This window comes from Leptosomus discolor, chromosome 4 (genome assembly GCF_034619465.1).
Source record: "Leptosomus discolor isolate bLepDis1 chromosome 4, bLepDis1.hap2, whole genome shotgun sequence".
Classification (NCBI taxonomy): Eukaryota; Metazoa; Chordata; class Aves; order Leptosomiformes; family Leptosomidae; genus Leptosomus; species Leptosomus discolor.
Window position 1 is genome coordinate 39,847,603 of NC_141394.1, and position 16,663 is coordinate 39,864,265.

A 16,663-nucleotide genomic window follows, 5' to 3' on the forward strand; every position below is an offset into this window, starting at 1 on the left:
CAAAATCTAACTCAATAAATAACCAAAGTAATAATTTGCTTTTTGATTATGGTTGTATCAATGAATCTTCGTACCGATATTCCCCACTTCCCAATGACTTTCATAGCAGAACTCTCTTGACTATGTGCAGTTCTCCAGATTTACATCAAAGTAAAGAGTTATTTTAGGTGGATGATGCATAGTGGGTTCAAACAAACTCTAAAAATTGCATCACTGTGGCTAGCTAGTTCCATATGGTAGTTCATCAGGTACAGTTAGTCAATAAAGTATTGCAGGTCAGCCTGTCATCACTGTAAGATACAGGATACTTGTGGGGGCAGGTGTTCATCCAGTTGCTGACAAAAGAAAGGGCAAGATGGGTCTTATGTTTGATCAGCTTAGCTTTTGCTTTTCTTAAGCAAAATTAATCTTTTTCCCTTAAATAGTTATGCTATCTGAATTTGGAAAGATTTCCATCTTTCAGAAACATGAGATTAGGCTAAATTAGTAACTATTAGTACTTTATAGCTACCCATAAATCTTTTCATTTATTGAGAAATGAACGCTTTCCCGTAAAATGTATTATGCATGATATCCAAAGCACTGGATAAAATACAACACAACATATTTGGTTATTATATCTTGGACACTGCTATCTATCAAGGTGTATCTTCCAAATATAACACATATTACAACACAGTTCTAATGTATTCATTGCCATATTATCGAGATTTACAGAGGATTTCACAAAATCTAAACAATTCTAATAATGTCTAAAAAATGTTCAAAATAAAGTGTCATTTATGAAGAAAGTTATTAGCAAAATGGTTTATGTGAAAAATAAAAGAAACCTGGCATATGGTTTCAAAAAAGATTTGAAAGATTTCAAAAAAGCTTAAAGTATAAACCGATATAAAGCAGAATATTTCTGTATTTTATAAAGTCGATTAAAAATTGCTTTAATTATTTGAGTAAACTTTGCCATTTTGATTAGTATTTTGGTAAAGTAGAAAAAAACTAAACTCAGTTTTGCACCAAAAAAAGAAAGCAGAGATATGTAGAATGTTGAAAAAACTAAAAATGTCTTAATGTTAGAATTTTATTTGTCATTAAATAATTTTCTTTCTTGCCACATTGTGTACAGGCTAGAGCTATTGTTAAGAGAGACATCTAAGAATTTCAAGAACCCTCTCTCTTCAAAATAAGATGTAAAAGCAGACAATGGCTTGTGGTCAGGGAGAGTAAATATTAGAAAGGAAATTAATTAGCATGCCAAAAGAACTTTACTAAGATGAGAAGGCTACAATGGGGCTGAAAATCTCCAGCTGTGCACATCTATCAGGAAGGAGGAAAAGTGGTAAATGAAGAATCAAAAAGGACCCCCACCTGTTTAATCAACCACAATTATTAGAATAATTAATGGAATTTTCAAACTGTATGATGAAGAGCCATTTCTTAAGAGATGCTGGTGATCTCCACAGCAAGGAAAACCAGAACTTGTTTCAGAGAAAAAATGAAAAAAAAACCCACACCCCACAACAGTTTTCTGCAGATATGTAGCATGCATTTTTTTTCACATTATTTTCATTCTTATTCAAAAGAATGAAGACCTAACCCGCATACTACCTATCTGGGTTGGGATTTGTAAAAAACAGTTTCATTACTTATTTCATCCTCTAGCTTTGTCTGTGCTAGGAAGACTTACTCAAGTAAGTTATACAAGTGGATTTGCAAAATGATTCTTATAACTTATTTCAGACCTGAAAATCCATAATGAAATAAGGTCACTGAGCAACAATATACTTTTTACATCATAGTATCATCCACAGTACCTTTTGAGCATAACTCGAATTGTACCTTTGTATTTCTGACCAATAAACTTGGGCTAACAGGAAATCTTCAGTGTGTAAAAGTAGCAGAAATAGCTAATCCTCTTTGCTTATCCTTATTTCTCATTTTTGCCCAAGGATGAAAAACATGTATGGAAGACCGCCTCCAGTGATATCCTTTGGAAAACAGAAACTATAGGGGGTATGAATTAGGAAGCTGCAGATCAGGAGTAGGTCTAAACTTCTAGGATAATTAATTACAGAAAATTGTGAAGCAAACAGTTTTTCTTCCCTTGGGACCTGAGGGAACAAAATCACACAGCTGAACAAAAACATTTTCTAGCTCATAATATATACACTCCTAACGACAAAGTTCACTAAAGCCAAAAATATGAATTTCCAAAGTATGTCCTGAATGATAAGTAAGAGAATAGAATGAGGGGAATACGGTGGCATTTGAGTCCACTTAACTCATAAGGGAACCTAAACCCATGAATGATATTTTCTTACTAATAAGAAAGAAATCTAGAGAAGTCAAAGCTCACAAAGGGTACCTATGTCCTACCCAACTTCTGAATTGCTTCTATTGATATTTTGCAGTGTGAGATGGTTAAAACAGGTCACCATCCAACACACAAAGCTCTACTAGCTGCCCAACATACTTTGGCACTTAAAATGGAGTCAAGTCTGAAAATCCAACCTCAGCTATGGAAGCTGAATACTTCTGTATAAGGCACATATAGAATAGCTAGATATGCTGAAACTAGGAAGTTGTTTTTTTCAAGGAGATTGTGAACAGCACATGAAGGTTTTAACAGGCATTGCTTTAACCTGACTTTAGTTAAAGGGTCCATCCATCTTACAGTTATGATTGTTTTGTTCATAGAATATCTACTGCATAAAATGTTTGTTTTGAAAGGGTATGTCTGGGACTAGGGCACAGAGACATTTGTCTTTTTCTGGAAGCTGTGATGTGTGCCAGATGAAACTCCTGGATAGGAGAAGATTCTGATTTTTTACAGAGCTACTGAGTCAGAGAAGATTTTTCAGTTTAGAATGAATAAACTGCATCTAAAAGATTCGACCTGCAGACATAGAAGATAGTCCTTGGCATCAAGACAGTGTATATTACTATATTCTAAACTTTAACATACAGTTTAAATTGTTCATGGACATGAAGAATTTTGAATTTTTGCACATCAGGGAATACAAAATTTCATTGAATGTTTTCCTAGAGCTATAGCCTTAACTTTGATAATGACAACAACTGAAAATATTCAGTAGTAAAAGTGAAAAATGAAAACAAGGTATCATATCTAGACAAGGTATTTTTCTTGAATAGTCTTGGTCAAATGTGAGCTGCTGAGGTTGGTATGGAAGTTAAAAGTTCTGCAGCTTGTATTATATGAAAAGCCAGATCCTTCTGTGTTTAAAAGCGTTGGATGAAGAACTCAAACCCCATGAAATTCTCCTATATTTGAAGGCTTCAGTTCCAGGATTTATCTGTGTGAACTCCTGTTTCATCTGCTGTGGTTGTTGGAGGTATATAGAATGGCAGGAAGATTAGATGAGAATGAGATGTCACGCAGAGATGTCACACCTGTTCTATGCTTGTGAGGACTTTGCTCAGACCTGTCTTGAGATGGTCTTCATTCCCTGATCTTGGACAAAGCCATTCACCAATGCCTTATTCCGAAGGACATATAAGCTGTCAATAAGCACAGATGGATGTGTACTTGATGCTTGATCACCTGGGCTCCCATGCTCCCTGGATCTTGTTTTGTTGTTTCTGGCTTTTTGACAGTCATTGTGGCAGCAGAGATCCACAGATCTAATCATATCCATGAAGAATGAGAACTATGAGCCCCTTGGAGCACTTACCCCACAGAAAAAATATTAAGGATTAAATTGCCATAATAGCAGAAGAACAGGGAAAGTTATAGAAGACCAAATACATTAAATCTTGAAGTCTGCAGCAGCATGAAGTAGAAGATGAAAGTCAAGGAAGATTCTGAGAGACGAATATTTCAAAGCAGTTGAAGACACAAGTACAAAGGCCTAGGGGAAGCTCACATGCAGCTAGCAAAAGACATCAAGGTTAATGAGAAATCATTATGAATATAGTATGTATTAGTATGAAGAGGGTAAAAGAAAGGGAAGTGCCCTGTTGTGGAGGAAGAATGTGGTAAGCAGAGAAATGGAAGCAACTGTCATTTAAATCCTGTCTACCAAATGTCAATGACATGTTGGTGATTAGCTCGACTATCACAGCAATGACAAGCAAAAAGAAAGGTCTTAGATAAGACTTTGTCAGTAACAACTCTAAGAACTCCATTTTGTAATTTTTGTAAAAGTGTGATTGCTTTAATCATCTCATGAACTCTGCCATTGAATATTTACAAAATTGTTTTAAAGGATCTCAGAATTGTTGGCAGTTGCTTTGGAGAAACTGTAGAGAAAAAGTGTGATACCAGATGACTGTAAAAAAGCAAAGTAAGGTTTTTTTTAAAAAGGGACCTTGAGAAGCATGTGTTAAAAAAGGGTCAGAAAATGAAACTCCTGTTGTCCTGCTCTTGATTTCTAGAAAATACAGGCACAGATAACTAAGTACACTATTCCTAAGTGTCTGGAAGATACCAGAGATGCATAGCAATCAGTATGTATCTGGCACAAGTCATATCAAGCCAAAATAATTTCTGTTTATGAAGTAATCCTTCTGCTCTGTTCAAGTGAGAAGGCATAAACAGGGTATTCTAGCGTTCTAAGCACTGACATGAGAAAACAGGTAGCCTGATTTGAAAGATTCAAGATAATAGAGAAAGTGATCAGAGGTTTCGCAACCATGGTGTAAGATTAAAAGAACAGGGTAAAAATATGGTAATAAACATATCACTGGGAAGAAATATGGAATGGGGTTATACTAGTTTACAGTGTAGAAAAGTGCTGAACAGAGGAAGATAGTAATTTGTTCTTCATGGTTTTGGTGAATAGGATTCACCATAAGAAGCTATAAGCTTGATTTGCAACAAGAAAAACTTGTTTCAGGTATTAGAAGCCTCTTCTAAAGTTAGACTAGTAAAAGTCACTGATATAGATTAGTGTGGAGTTTTCATCATTGACAGAGACTCCTCGATGGTGATTCTGTGGTCTAAAAATAGTTTCAGATCGACATCTGCCAGGAATGACAAGACATATCTGGTTTTGCTTGTGGGCAATGGGATAGCTAGATGTTCCCTCGGGATTCCCTTCAGCATAATTTTAAAAATTATTTTAACTGCAAGGGCTCTGTTATTATATTTGAATTAACTTAACTCCATGCTTTAGTGCCTTAAATAAACACATTCTTCATTTGCAGGAAGCAGGTAAAGCACATTTGAGACACAGTGTTCAGAGCATAAATTTATTTTTATTTCCTAGTAATTGCTCAGCATGTCCCTTCTCTTTCAACATTAACCTATACATACAAACTTTTCTTCCAATATATCTCTGGCACATCTATTGCCTAATTCCAAGACCCTTCCATATAACAGACAGATGTGTATACAAAATACGTATTTACATATATACTGCCTCTCTTTTCATCTCTCCATCCTTTTACTTATGCAACATCCATATTGTTTATGACAATCTTGTAACCTTCTACAAGTACATTACCAGCTACACTATCTTCTTTACTATGTCCCTGTAGGCTCCATCAGCTAGTCAGAGGTAAACCAACTGGAACAGGTATGATTTTGAACTAGTCAGTCTTAATATTTGAAAAATTGGTATTGCTGAAAACTTGGAAACTATATAATATTTTGAAATTGAGAAGAAATTTTATTAATAACAGCAATGTTTTGTAACTGTACAATAATAATAATCTAATAATCAGAATTTCTAAACAGTTTAAAATTATGTTACCATTAGTACTATTCTCTTATCACTACTGCAGTAGGGGATTCCTCATCACATCCTAAAGTTGCTTTTGTTAGGTACATCAGTATGTAACAATACAGATGTAGTTTCCGTGAGAAATGTATGTACATTTAAAATAAATGAAAGAATAGTTCTCAAGATACATAAATTTAATCTTTGAAGAGCAGTGAAATTATTGAGGAAAAAAAGAAAACTTAGTTTTGTGTCTTTAAAATGCCATTTCAATCAAGTACCATTTTTTGTGTGCTTGAATAAATGGAATTACCAACTTGTGTAAAGTCCTTGATCAGAATGAGGCTCTTAAACCAATTATGTGGAGATCAGAGTGCTTAAAATTATGAGGAATACATTTAGAATTACTAAAGGCTTCAAATAGCTTGGTTCAGGCAAAATTACATATAATTGATCATTTAGTATGTGTTGTCAGTAGAAACTGCAGTCACAGGTGTGGAAGATTTTTAGACAAATCTTAGCGAAACTTTTGTAAAACCCAAACCATACCAGAGCTTCCTTTTCTAAGGATTTTTACTGAACACAAATCCCAGCCACTTTCATTTCTTTTCTCTAAGTATAGAAAGTTGCACCATAAACTAAAAGTACCGAATAATATTATCTGGATGAAAATGTGAAACAAAGATTAAGCTAAACCAAAATAATTACCTTGATTGCTAGGTAAGTGAAACTACAAATTCGGGTATTGGGATGCTTTTAAAAAAGTTTAAGTAAGTGATTCTCTAAAAAAAAAAAAATCATTATCTTATGGAGAAACTTCTTCTTTGCCAAAGGGCAAAGTGATTTGTAGGAAATTAACATTAAGACTGACAAATACAAACTGGATTGTCTGAGAATGATTGTATAAGGGACTGACTCTATAACCTGCCCTGAGAATAATATGACTGTTTTATTGATTCTTATTGAGCCTCTATCCCTTTGCTTTGAATTTTATGATTCATTTATTACAGAATATAATATCATTCTGGATAGGTAGCATTTTCAGAGTCGGGTGCATAAATCCTAATCTGGCAATCATCCTCTATATCTGTCAGACTGATGATAGAATTGTCATTGATTTTAGTGATACGGGTTTAGAAACAAAATGGCATGTATGAGGTAGTGTAAGGTGCAAGTTAGTGGATTTAATTCATATTTTACCATCTGTCTATAGTTACAGTTTATGACCAAACTCAAAACTTGCTAATATCAGTCACAGTTTCATACTCATTTCTCTTTTTGCATGAAGTGGCATTTTTCTGCTTATCTGATCTGGGAATGTCTTGATGGACTTGTCCCTAGTTTCGAGTCTGAAAGTAACTCTCAATTTTTACCATGGAAAATACTTTCAGATACTACACTAGGAGTGTTGTGTTCTCTTAACATACTTCGCAACCTTGTGGTGGGTTAGCCTTGGCCAACAGCTGAACTTCCACCCAGCAGCTTGCAGTGCCCCCCCACCCCCAGTAGGAAAAGGGTAGAAAAGAGGAAGAACGAGAAAGCTCATGGGTTAAGATAAAGCAGGGATATTGCTTACCAATTACCGTTGCAGGCAAAACAGACTTGACACGGAGAAGATTAATTTATTGCCAATTAAAAAATGTAATTGCTAATTTGGGTAGTGAGAAACAAGACTACACATGTTAAAACAACACGACACATGTTAAAACACCACCTTTTCTCCCCCTTTCCCAGGCTCAACTTCATTCCAAGGTCCTCTCCCAGCACAGGGGGAATTAAGGGCAGGTACAATCAATATGTAATGGTTTCTTTTCACTGCTCCTTCCTTTTCATGCTTTTCTTCTGTTCTGGCATGGCTTCTCCATGGGCTGAAGTCCTTTGGGAAAAAGTGCTTCTGTATGGGCTCGCCACAGTTTCTTGGGTATATCCATTCGCTCCAGCAGTCTGCAGTGCTCTGCCATGGAGTGCCTCCATCTCCTCCTCCTTTCTTTCCGACCTTGGTGTTCCCTCTTGTTTCTTACTCTTTTTTGTTCCCACCTCCTCTCCGCGCAGCGTTTTCTGCTCTTTCTTAGCTGTATTTTCACCGAGGCACCACCAGCTTTGCTGACGGGCTCAGCTGTGCGCCGCAGTACCTCCACTGTGGAGCTGGCAGGAGCAAGCTGTCCCCAACACAGGGCAGCCCCACGCTTCTTCCCACAGAGACCACCCCTGCAGTCCCTGACACCCTCCTGCTACCAAAACCTTGTGACATGCAGCAATACAAACCTAAAAAGCAGAGTGTTACTGAAGTCTAGGGAACAAAGCTAACATTACGAAATTAGATGAATTAGGTCAACAGGATGGCAGATGGAATTCAAAATGAAATATGGAGTCAGCTACGCCGGGAAGGTAATTGAACTATTTGTGCACCTTGCTCATTTGTAAATTAAATTTAACTAATTTGGGAAAGAAATCGCATGTCACAGAAGGCTTCGAGTTAACATACAACTGCAGTTTAAAAGACAAAAAAGCCAGAAAGAAGGGGAAGCGCATGATTCTTACAAAAGGGAGTAACACCGGTGGCGTCACAACGCCAGCATGTACCTAAACCAGCGTTCAGAGGTGACGTGAGAACTCGCGTGCCTCCTCTCCCCCAAGGTGCTGGAAGTTCAGCTTGAAAATACTGGGAGTTTTTAAAGACAGCCTCCGCGTAAGGATTTCCGCAGGCTTAAACTTGGCGTACGAGATGCCAACACCGCTGTAGAACAGCTCCGGCGGCTTCCACCCCCACCTGGAGGGGCCGGCAGGGGCGCGACGAAGGTGGCCCTTGCGACCGGCCCCGCAGCCGTTCCCGGAGGAGGGCGGAGGCCGAGCCTCGACACTGCCCCGCGGTGCCCACCTCAGGCCGGGGCTCCGCAGGAGGACGCCCCTCCCTGCCGCCCGTGGCCGCAGACCCTCACCCCCGAGCGCGGCGTCGCCGCCGGCGGCGCGCGGAGCGGCACAGGGGGCGGGGCGGGGCGGGGCGGGGCGAGGGGCGGGCGGAGCGCGCGGCGCGGGGCGGACGGCTGCAGACGGCGGCGCGTGCGGGGACGGAGCGGGCCGCCTTTCCGGCCGCGGCTTGGAGCGCGGTTGCGGGGCTGGCAGCAAGGTGACGGGCTGGGCAGCCTCCCCTTCCTCTCCCCCCCCGTTCGGCACCCTTTGCTCCTTTCGCGTGGGTGAGGGGGCCCGCTGCGGGGTTTGTCCCGGTCCCCCACCGGCAGCCCCCGGCTGGGGTCGGCTCTGGTGTGGGTAACATAACACCCCCCCCCCAACTTCCCCCGGTGTCTCCTCTTGCCCAGATGCTCAAGGTAGCAGCCTTCGTGTGCGTGTGTGCGGCAGCCTGGTGCAGCCCGGCGTTGGCGGCGGCGGCCGGGGGCAAACCGGACAGCGGCAATTTTCTGGACGATAAACAATGGCTCACGACCATCTCCCAGTACGACAAGGAGGTCGGGCAGTGGAACAAATTCCGAGACGTAAGTTCAACCCTGCCAGCCGGCAGCCGCGCCCGGCCCGCTCCCCCGGCAGCCCCGCTCGCCTGGTTCCGTGCGCTGGGGGCATCCCTTGGGCAGCTGGGGCTGGGGTGCAGCCTCAACTCCCCCCCCCCCCCCCCCCCCGCCTTATCCCTGAAATTTAATTTTTATTTTAATTCCCGGCAACGCCTCGGCAGAATGACGGGGGTCCCACCGGGCAGTTCCCGGGGTGCTGCCGCCGCTGAGCGGCGAGGAGCTCCCGGTGTGCCCCGGGCCGTGCCGGGCGTCCAGTCCGCACCTCCGGGGCCCAGCGGGCCGGGCCGCGGGAGCTGCTTCCCGCCCCGCGGGTCGTCAGCCGTTAAGAGGTGGTGGCGTTGGCGTTGGGGGGGGGGGGGGGGGGGGGGAGTTGCGTTTGTCCTTCCTCCTCCCCGTTTCCCGCCCCGCGGCCGTGGCTGCGGTGGGGCCCCGGACGGCGGCCCCTGGGCCCCGCTCCCCGCCGAAGCGGGGGCGAAGCCGGCCCGGCGGGGTGGGGGGTGGGGGCTCGCCCCGTCACGGCCGTGCGGGTGCCGCCTGGGGTGAGCCCCCTGCCAACTGGAAGCCTGCGCCGGGCGGGACCGCCCGGTCTCACCTTGCCGCTGTTAGAAGTGCCGAGAGGGTGGGCTGGCGGTGAAGGGCACAGCCGGGGGAGGGAGGGGGAGAGGGCTTTAGGGGGGTGTTGGAGCGCGGGTCGTGGCAGGGAAGTCCGCTAAATACGGCGGTAAGTTGTGTAAATGGTGCGTCCGGAGTGCGTTGTATGGAGTACGTGAACACCAGTCCCGGTCTGACCCGAATCTCATCAGTTACGAAACCTGCTGCTGTAAGGTGGCTCTCGCCCTTCGGAGAGCTTTGCTTTTGCGCTTAGTTCTCTGTTTGTTGCAAGTTCAGTAAAACCCAGTCAATTTTCAAATGTCCTTCACGTTTCTTTCAATGAAAAACATTTTCCTTGATCTTCCAATATCCTTTATTCTTTGGTGTCGCTTTTAAAAAATCTGAATTCCAAGCATGCAAATTAATTTTCTATTTGGCTTTACTGTGTTGCTTAGTGGATTTCTTTGATTTGGTGTACAGCACTGATTTGGTTTGCAACTTCAGAGTCAACAGGTTTCTTGTGCTACAGCTTGCCAGACTGTGGTTTGCTATAGCGAACTGAAGTAAATGTCTCCAAGAAGTCTCTTATTTTTCTGAGAGCTGTAGTGTCCTTGTGATGCATATGTTTTCTAGCTTTATGTATATGTTGCACGTGGGATGCAAACTTGACTATTTATGTTAAGTAACTGGAAAAGAAGAGCTACTGTTAGAGTTGAGGGAGAATTTATTTTCCCAGTAGTTTTTATAAAAAATCATAATTTTAGTGTTTGAGAACACTCAGGTTAGTATTCCGATACTTTTGTTTGTTTTCTTAAAAAATTACATTCATGTGAAAAAAACCTCCAAATTGCTCAGTGTACTGTATTTTGTGACTTATGATTTTGGAAAAAAATACGCAGTGCTATCTGAATGTTTCAGGATGAAAAGCTCTACTAGAAAACTCCAAAATAAGTACATCAGTTATGTTTTATAATTGGGCAAAGTCATTTATGTAAGGACTACCCTGCAAGGCTGAAGAAGCTAAGTGCTCTCTAATGCCTGTCTCCTGGGTGCCCACTGACATATACTGTAATATTGGATATTAGCCAGATAATTTATTCTATGACAAGAAGGTGTCCCCAAGGGTTTTAAGAGTGACTGCTTTGAGGAAGTACTGCATACTGATTCTTCTGAGGAAACTCACAAATCTGCTGGCTTAATTATTTTTACACTGTTTAAGTTTTATGAGGCTAGTACTTCAGTGAGGAATATGCTTTTATTTCTTGTGCCGAATGCTTATATCCTATTGATTGGTACTCGATCTGGAATATTTATGGATGGTCCCATAAAGCTATCTCTTTAAAGTATGGGTGGTTTTCAGTAATTCGTAAAATGTAAATGCAAAAAAAAATTAAGTTAATCTACCTGCAAAAGAATGCATTGGAAAAATATCTCACTTGTAAGAAGCATGGATGAATTATCATTCTTAAATATAACATGGTGGTGAATTTTTGTTAACATCCTACAATTTTATATAGTGGGTAAATTTATTTGTGTGATTGTAATTTGTTGGTTTGGAAATTGTGATAAGCAATTTAGTGATTCAAATGTTGTCTCTTGTTAAGGAACAACACAACTGCATTTTAAACATATGTAGGGGTAACTGTATTGCAGATTTAAAATAAAAATAAAGGTATGCAAGGCCAGTGTTTGTAACTTAATTGTGTTTGTAGCTAACTTAATTCTGTGGTCAGAGAGTAGCATGATTTTTTTGTGAGCTTTAAATACCCTACAGATCTAAGGGTGAGATGGAATTCTGGTGTGAAAAGAAGTATTTAAAGGCTTAACTTAAGACTTAACTGACAGGACTGATTAATGTGGAAGATAATGACCCTGACTTCTGGCTCATTGGCTCAGTTTCTTAAGAGTTTTAGATCACAGTGAGAAAGAACGTAGTCATTCAGAAAGTGAACCCTTACAAAACCTGATAAACCAGGATATGATCTCTTATTTAAAAATCCCTCAAAACAAAACCCAAAACCCCAAACTCAGTGCTCTTACATCCTCTAAAATGTCAGATTTGTCAGTAAAGGTTATTATTAACATGATAATACTAGCTAAGATCTCTTCAGTACTTTGTACAGGCAAAGCCATAACTGACTTCTCAATTTTGTTGGAAGATCTTGATCATTCTGACAAATCTGTTGAAAGTAATGAAATAGGGCCAGGTGAGAGCTGCGCCTTAATGTGGAACAGTGGAAAGCTAGGTGCATGTTAGAGGCTATCTTCTCACATCTTGGGCAAAAATTGAGAGTGAGTTCTTCCTTAAATAGGAGACTTCCAATCTTAAAGATGGCGGGGGAAGTGGATTCTTCATATGTCAAATATCAACTTCCTCAGCTTGTATATGGGAGTCAAACTTATCTTTGTGTATAATCCAAAATGTTTACTTTTTGCCTGTGGTAGCTGGGGAGAAAGAGTTTTTAACCCAGTCTTAATGCTGCTGCGGTCCAGTTGCTGAGTAGCTGCACCTCTTATGTCTGTCGCTGAAGTAAGCCTCAGAGTTGATGTGTTTATTAAGGTCTTTCAAGCTGCTTCAGCAGCCAGTAGTGTCGTGATGCTGGGACGTCCTGGCCTGTGTGTACATATACTTTTTTTTTTTTCTCTCGTGCTTGGGAATTGAAGTTCTTTAGTAGATGGTAAGTTAGGGGAATCTTCTTCATTCATAATTTTTTATGTTTATAGAGCTTTGTGATAATGGTCTTGTCTATGATGGTTGCACCAGACATTTTTTAAAAAGTTATATATAAACCGCAGTTTGTCTAAAATGGAGATTATTCCTTTTAAAAAATGTAATCAGGTAATGGCATTACATTTATACTCTCCTACTTAGAACATCCTAAATGTTGTCAGCCCTTCATTACTTATAATGCTGTAAATCTATGGAGAAAAACAAAATATAGGAATAAGTCTTTATTCTCTGACTTGATTCTAAGTAATGGTATTATTTTTAATCCTAGAGCAAAACGTAATGGCTTTGTCATTTATAATCACTTTGTCTTTTTACGTGTTCTTTACAGCCAGTCAGACAAACTTTCTCATAACTGTAATTGGCTGTTGTATTGCTATCTGAAAGCCTTTCAGAAACTTTAATTTTCATTTCTGTAAAATTCCATAAAGCAACATACTTTAGAGTAACTCATTGTAGTCATTGGCATTTGTGAACAGTGTCCTGTCCATTTGTGTTCTTTAAAAGGACCATATAGTAAATATATTTTATATGGTAAATTTTACTTCATGCTTAAGGCGAGTTATTTATGATCTAATTTGCTTGTTAGTGATTTTTACCTTTTCTTTGCGGAGAGATCATAATTTAAGCAATTCCTGTATTTGCAATTTCAAGGTGTACCAGGAGCTTTGTAGTGAAAGATACATTGTAGTATGTAAATAAACTTCTCACAGCTCGACTATGGCATAGTATTGTTGTGAAATAATATGATCAGTTGATCAATGTGATCTCTCGCATCATACCATGGTGTTACTATCATCCTGCCATATTAATACAGTTACCAGAGGTAAGGAAGATAGAATAAAATTAAAGTAACAGACCTTAAAACCTATCAGCTATAAAGGGGAAGTTTGCCCTGGTAATACTAATATTTACTCTGCTTCACTGTGAAGTGTTCTCACGTTGACCATCAATTTGGCAACTCTAGGCAGCTCCTGTTGGCCTCCCAAATGAGTCTGTTGAAGATATTTAAAGAAAATGGTGTTTGTTTGTTTGTTTGGTTTGGTTTGTTTTTTTTTTTTCCCAACATTAGTGAAATCTAAATCTCTTTGTTTGGAGTGGACATGAATGAAATACTCCATCTTCATACCAATTCAGTATTTCCCAGCATTCATTATTCTTTTGTCTGTTCGAGGTTTAAGGCTTCTCAAAACCAAACACCCTTCCCACCTATACGCTTGGTGTTTCTTTACTGTTATGAGCAGAATGTCTCTGCCCAACTGTACATCCACACAGCTGCATCTCTGTACAACTAATCAAGCCTAAGACTGTTTTAAAAAGGGTTCATCACAAGTTTTTTGCGCTTTGTGGTGTGATCATCGTGTAAATATTTGGAAGGTTTTCATGTTTCCAGAGTGGAGTACTGACAACCTTATCTGAAGAGGAGAAAGACTTCTGTTCAACAAGTTTTTTTTGCATAGGGCTAGAATCCCTCCTACTTCATGGAGGATGGTCAATGTACTTTAAAAGCAGTCAGTATTTAGGATTGAATAGTGCGGCACTAGTGTTAACTCATTAGCTGTGAAAACAGGTATAGTAGGCTTATTTGTCCTGTATGCTTTATGGTGCAGGGTAAAAAAAAAAAAAAACAACATACCTCTTTCCTTATTAGTGGGCAGGGCAGCTGTTTTACTACATACATGGACATATGTCTTGATAGAAAGTTAGGATTATGATATTGGGGAAAAAATGGAATTGCAGAACAGGAAAGATGAACTTCATTATGTTTTCCTATGCCTAAGTTAAAGCAAGAACTTGCTAGTTAACTTAAGTTACTGTTTCAATTAGGGCATTGAATCTGTTTTCCACATGCCACTTTGTTGCTTGAAAGTTGTTATTGGCTATTCTAAAGTAGTATCAGTCTTTCTCTTTTTTTCATGACTTATTTTATGTGATCTGAGTTTTATTAATATGACAAAGGAGGAAGAATTTTGAAACGTAGGAGATCTGACAGAATGAGTATTTTTAAACCTACGCCCATAATTACTACCTTTGAAATGAAACTAATAAAGTAAGACTTGCCCGCTGTTTTTTAGACTCTGAAATGCAGAAAAATGTTAGGAATTTGCATTAATTTTAATTAAGGAAATTTAAGAAGCTATTTAATTGTTCAGCACTTCTAAACTGAACTTGGCAAATTATAGTGGGAAGGAGTAATGGAAATCTTAAGTTTCCAGTTCTTCTGTGTTGTAGAAAAAAGCTTCTGATTTTTATATGTGCTTTTAGTTTTGTTCTCAACTATGGTTTCCTTTTTTCTTCGCTTAATTACATTTCCTCTGGACTAATTTTACTGCTTGTTTTTAGTGTCAAGTTTTTTTTTTTTTTTGTCTGCAAAGACAGAGTCTACTAATCTCAAACTGTTGTTAACATTGAACTCTTAACTGTCTCTTGGAAGGCATTAGCTTGGAAGCTCTTTATATAGCTAACATTTAGGAGTTAAGTAAACTGTAATGTGCTTTTCCTTAGATTGCCCTCGTAATCTAAAATAAAGCTGATAACATTGTTTCATCTTATCTTTATCTCCTTTCTCTGGAGAATAATCTTTATTTTAGTTGCTGTAGGTTGTTTAGTGGATATGGATACCCAGTCTTCTCTTGTCTTACCCTTAAATCTTATTGGGATTGACTCTAGCCATCTGTTCTTATTATAGTGTAGTATAAATAGCTTTGTAATACACTAATAGATGGTAACAGTAACAGAAACTGCATAGGCTGTCTTGGTTTTACAGTCAGAAAGGAGAGATGTCTGGAGCAAGAGGTATATTATAAGGGGAAGCTGAATGTAGAAAACAATGGAATATGAGTGGAATTAGAGTATCTGTGTTTTTAGACGAACACCATCAATTCTTTTTTTTCCATCTTCTCCGTCTCTCTTACTTCATAATCACGGAAGCATTTGAAGTAACTAGTTGCGGAAAGGAGAAATAATAGCTTGGATGAGTATATTTGCAAGCCTTGGCCAGTTTTCAAGTGTAACTCTTTCCTTTGAATAGACACTGAATAAGCAGTTGTGTGCCATGTCCATGTTGTCCCCTGTTGTGTCGTCTGTCCCTGCCCCAGCCAACAGCCTGCCCCCCCCCCCCCCCCCCCCCAAAGATATGCTTATGAAATAAGGAAATCTTTGAACAGTTTGATTTTTTTTTTTTTTTTGGTACCTAGCTTTAGAGCAACTCTTAAGTTTTCAAGCTTAAGGAAACTTTTATTCTAACCAAGGGATTTCTGTGTTTTTTCCTATCAGTACGTGAAGAGTACTTGTTAGTAAAATAGCTTCAATTTTGCTTCGTGGATATTTTTCTAATGTGGACCTTTTTTCAAAGTTGACATGGATTTTGCAGTAGTGAGTTTCTTATTGTGTATTTGTATTAATCTGTCATATTTGAATGTATTGGTAACCACAGATGAACAGCTGCTTTTACTGCATCTGGTGTTAAGTCTCACTGACTAGGCTCAGTGCTAAAAAACTGCCTCAATTGCCTTAGAAAGAAGTATTATGGAGGCAATGGTAGTAAATGCTAACGTGCTATATCGTATTAAAAGTTCTTGTAGTTTTAATATTTCTGTTTAGTTTCTGAAAGAGAGAAATTTGTGGCTAGTAGTATCACTGTTCAAAGCTTCACTGGGCATTCTTACCTAGGGATCTTTAGTTATTTGTTAGATTTTTTTTTTTTCACTTTTGCTTTCCCATCTCACTTCATTTCAGTAGTGAAAATTACTGTAGGAATTAGTGATTTACCTAAGAAAGGTGATGCAGTGTAAGGTAGCAACCTCGGACAGGACACAAGGAGAGCCTGTATGAAATTCTAACCCATGAGAAAGCTTTCAAATTACAATCAGGATGTGATTTTGCTGCTCTGTTACTATTTTCACAAGTGACTACCTTAAGAGAACACTATAAGAGAATGTGTTTAACAGATGTAATTCATCCAAACTTTTTATTTTGCCACTTCCAGAGACTATTAGCTTAATATGTTGTTATTAAAGACTATCCTGTGCTTGACATTTGTCTGCAGAAAATTCTTATGAACTAGTTTTTTATTCTCAAGTGTGTGTAATCATTGGCTCAAAGGAGACTGTCGGTTTGCAGCTTGTTCAGCATCTCTCTAA

At 39.5% G+C, this 16,663-nt stretch overlaps 1 protein-coding gene across 5 annotated transcripts in view; it reads left to right on the top strand.

Annotated features, from left to right (window-relative positions):
- Window positions 1-3,386: 3,386 nt before the first annotated feature.
- Window positions 3,387-16,663, top strand: part of SPOCK3 (SPARC (osteonectin), cwcv and kazal like domains proteoglycan 3) — a 213,243-nt gene continuing 199,966 nt past the window's right edge. For 3 of the 5 annotated variants that reach the window (XM_086463945.1, XM_086463946.1, XM_086463947.1), the window contains exon 1: window positions 8,996-9,169. In XM_086463945.1, coding sequence (XP_086320071.1) covers window positions 8,996-9,169 — 174 coding nt within the window. Of the gene's footprint in view, window positions 3,411-8,995; window positions 9,188-16,663 lie in introns of those variants that run through there. The other 2 variants (XM_086463943.1, XM_086463944.1) reach the window with 2 other exon arrangements.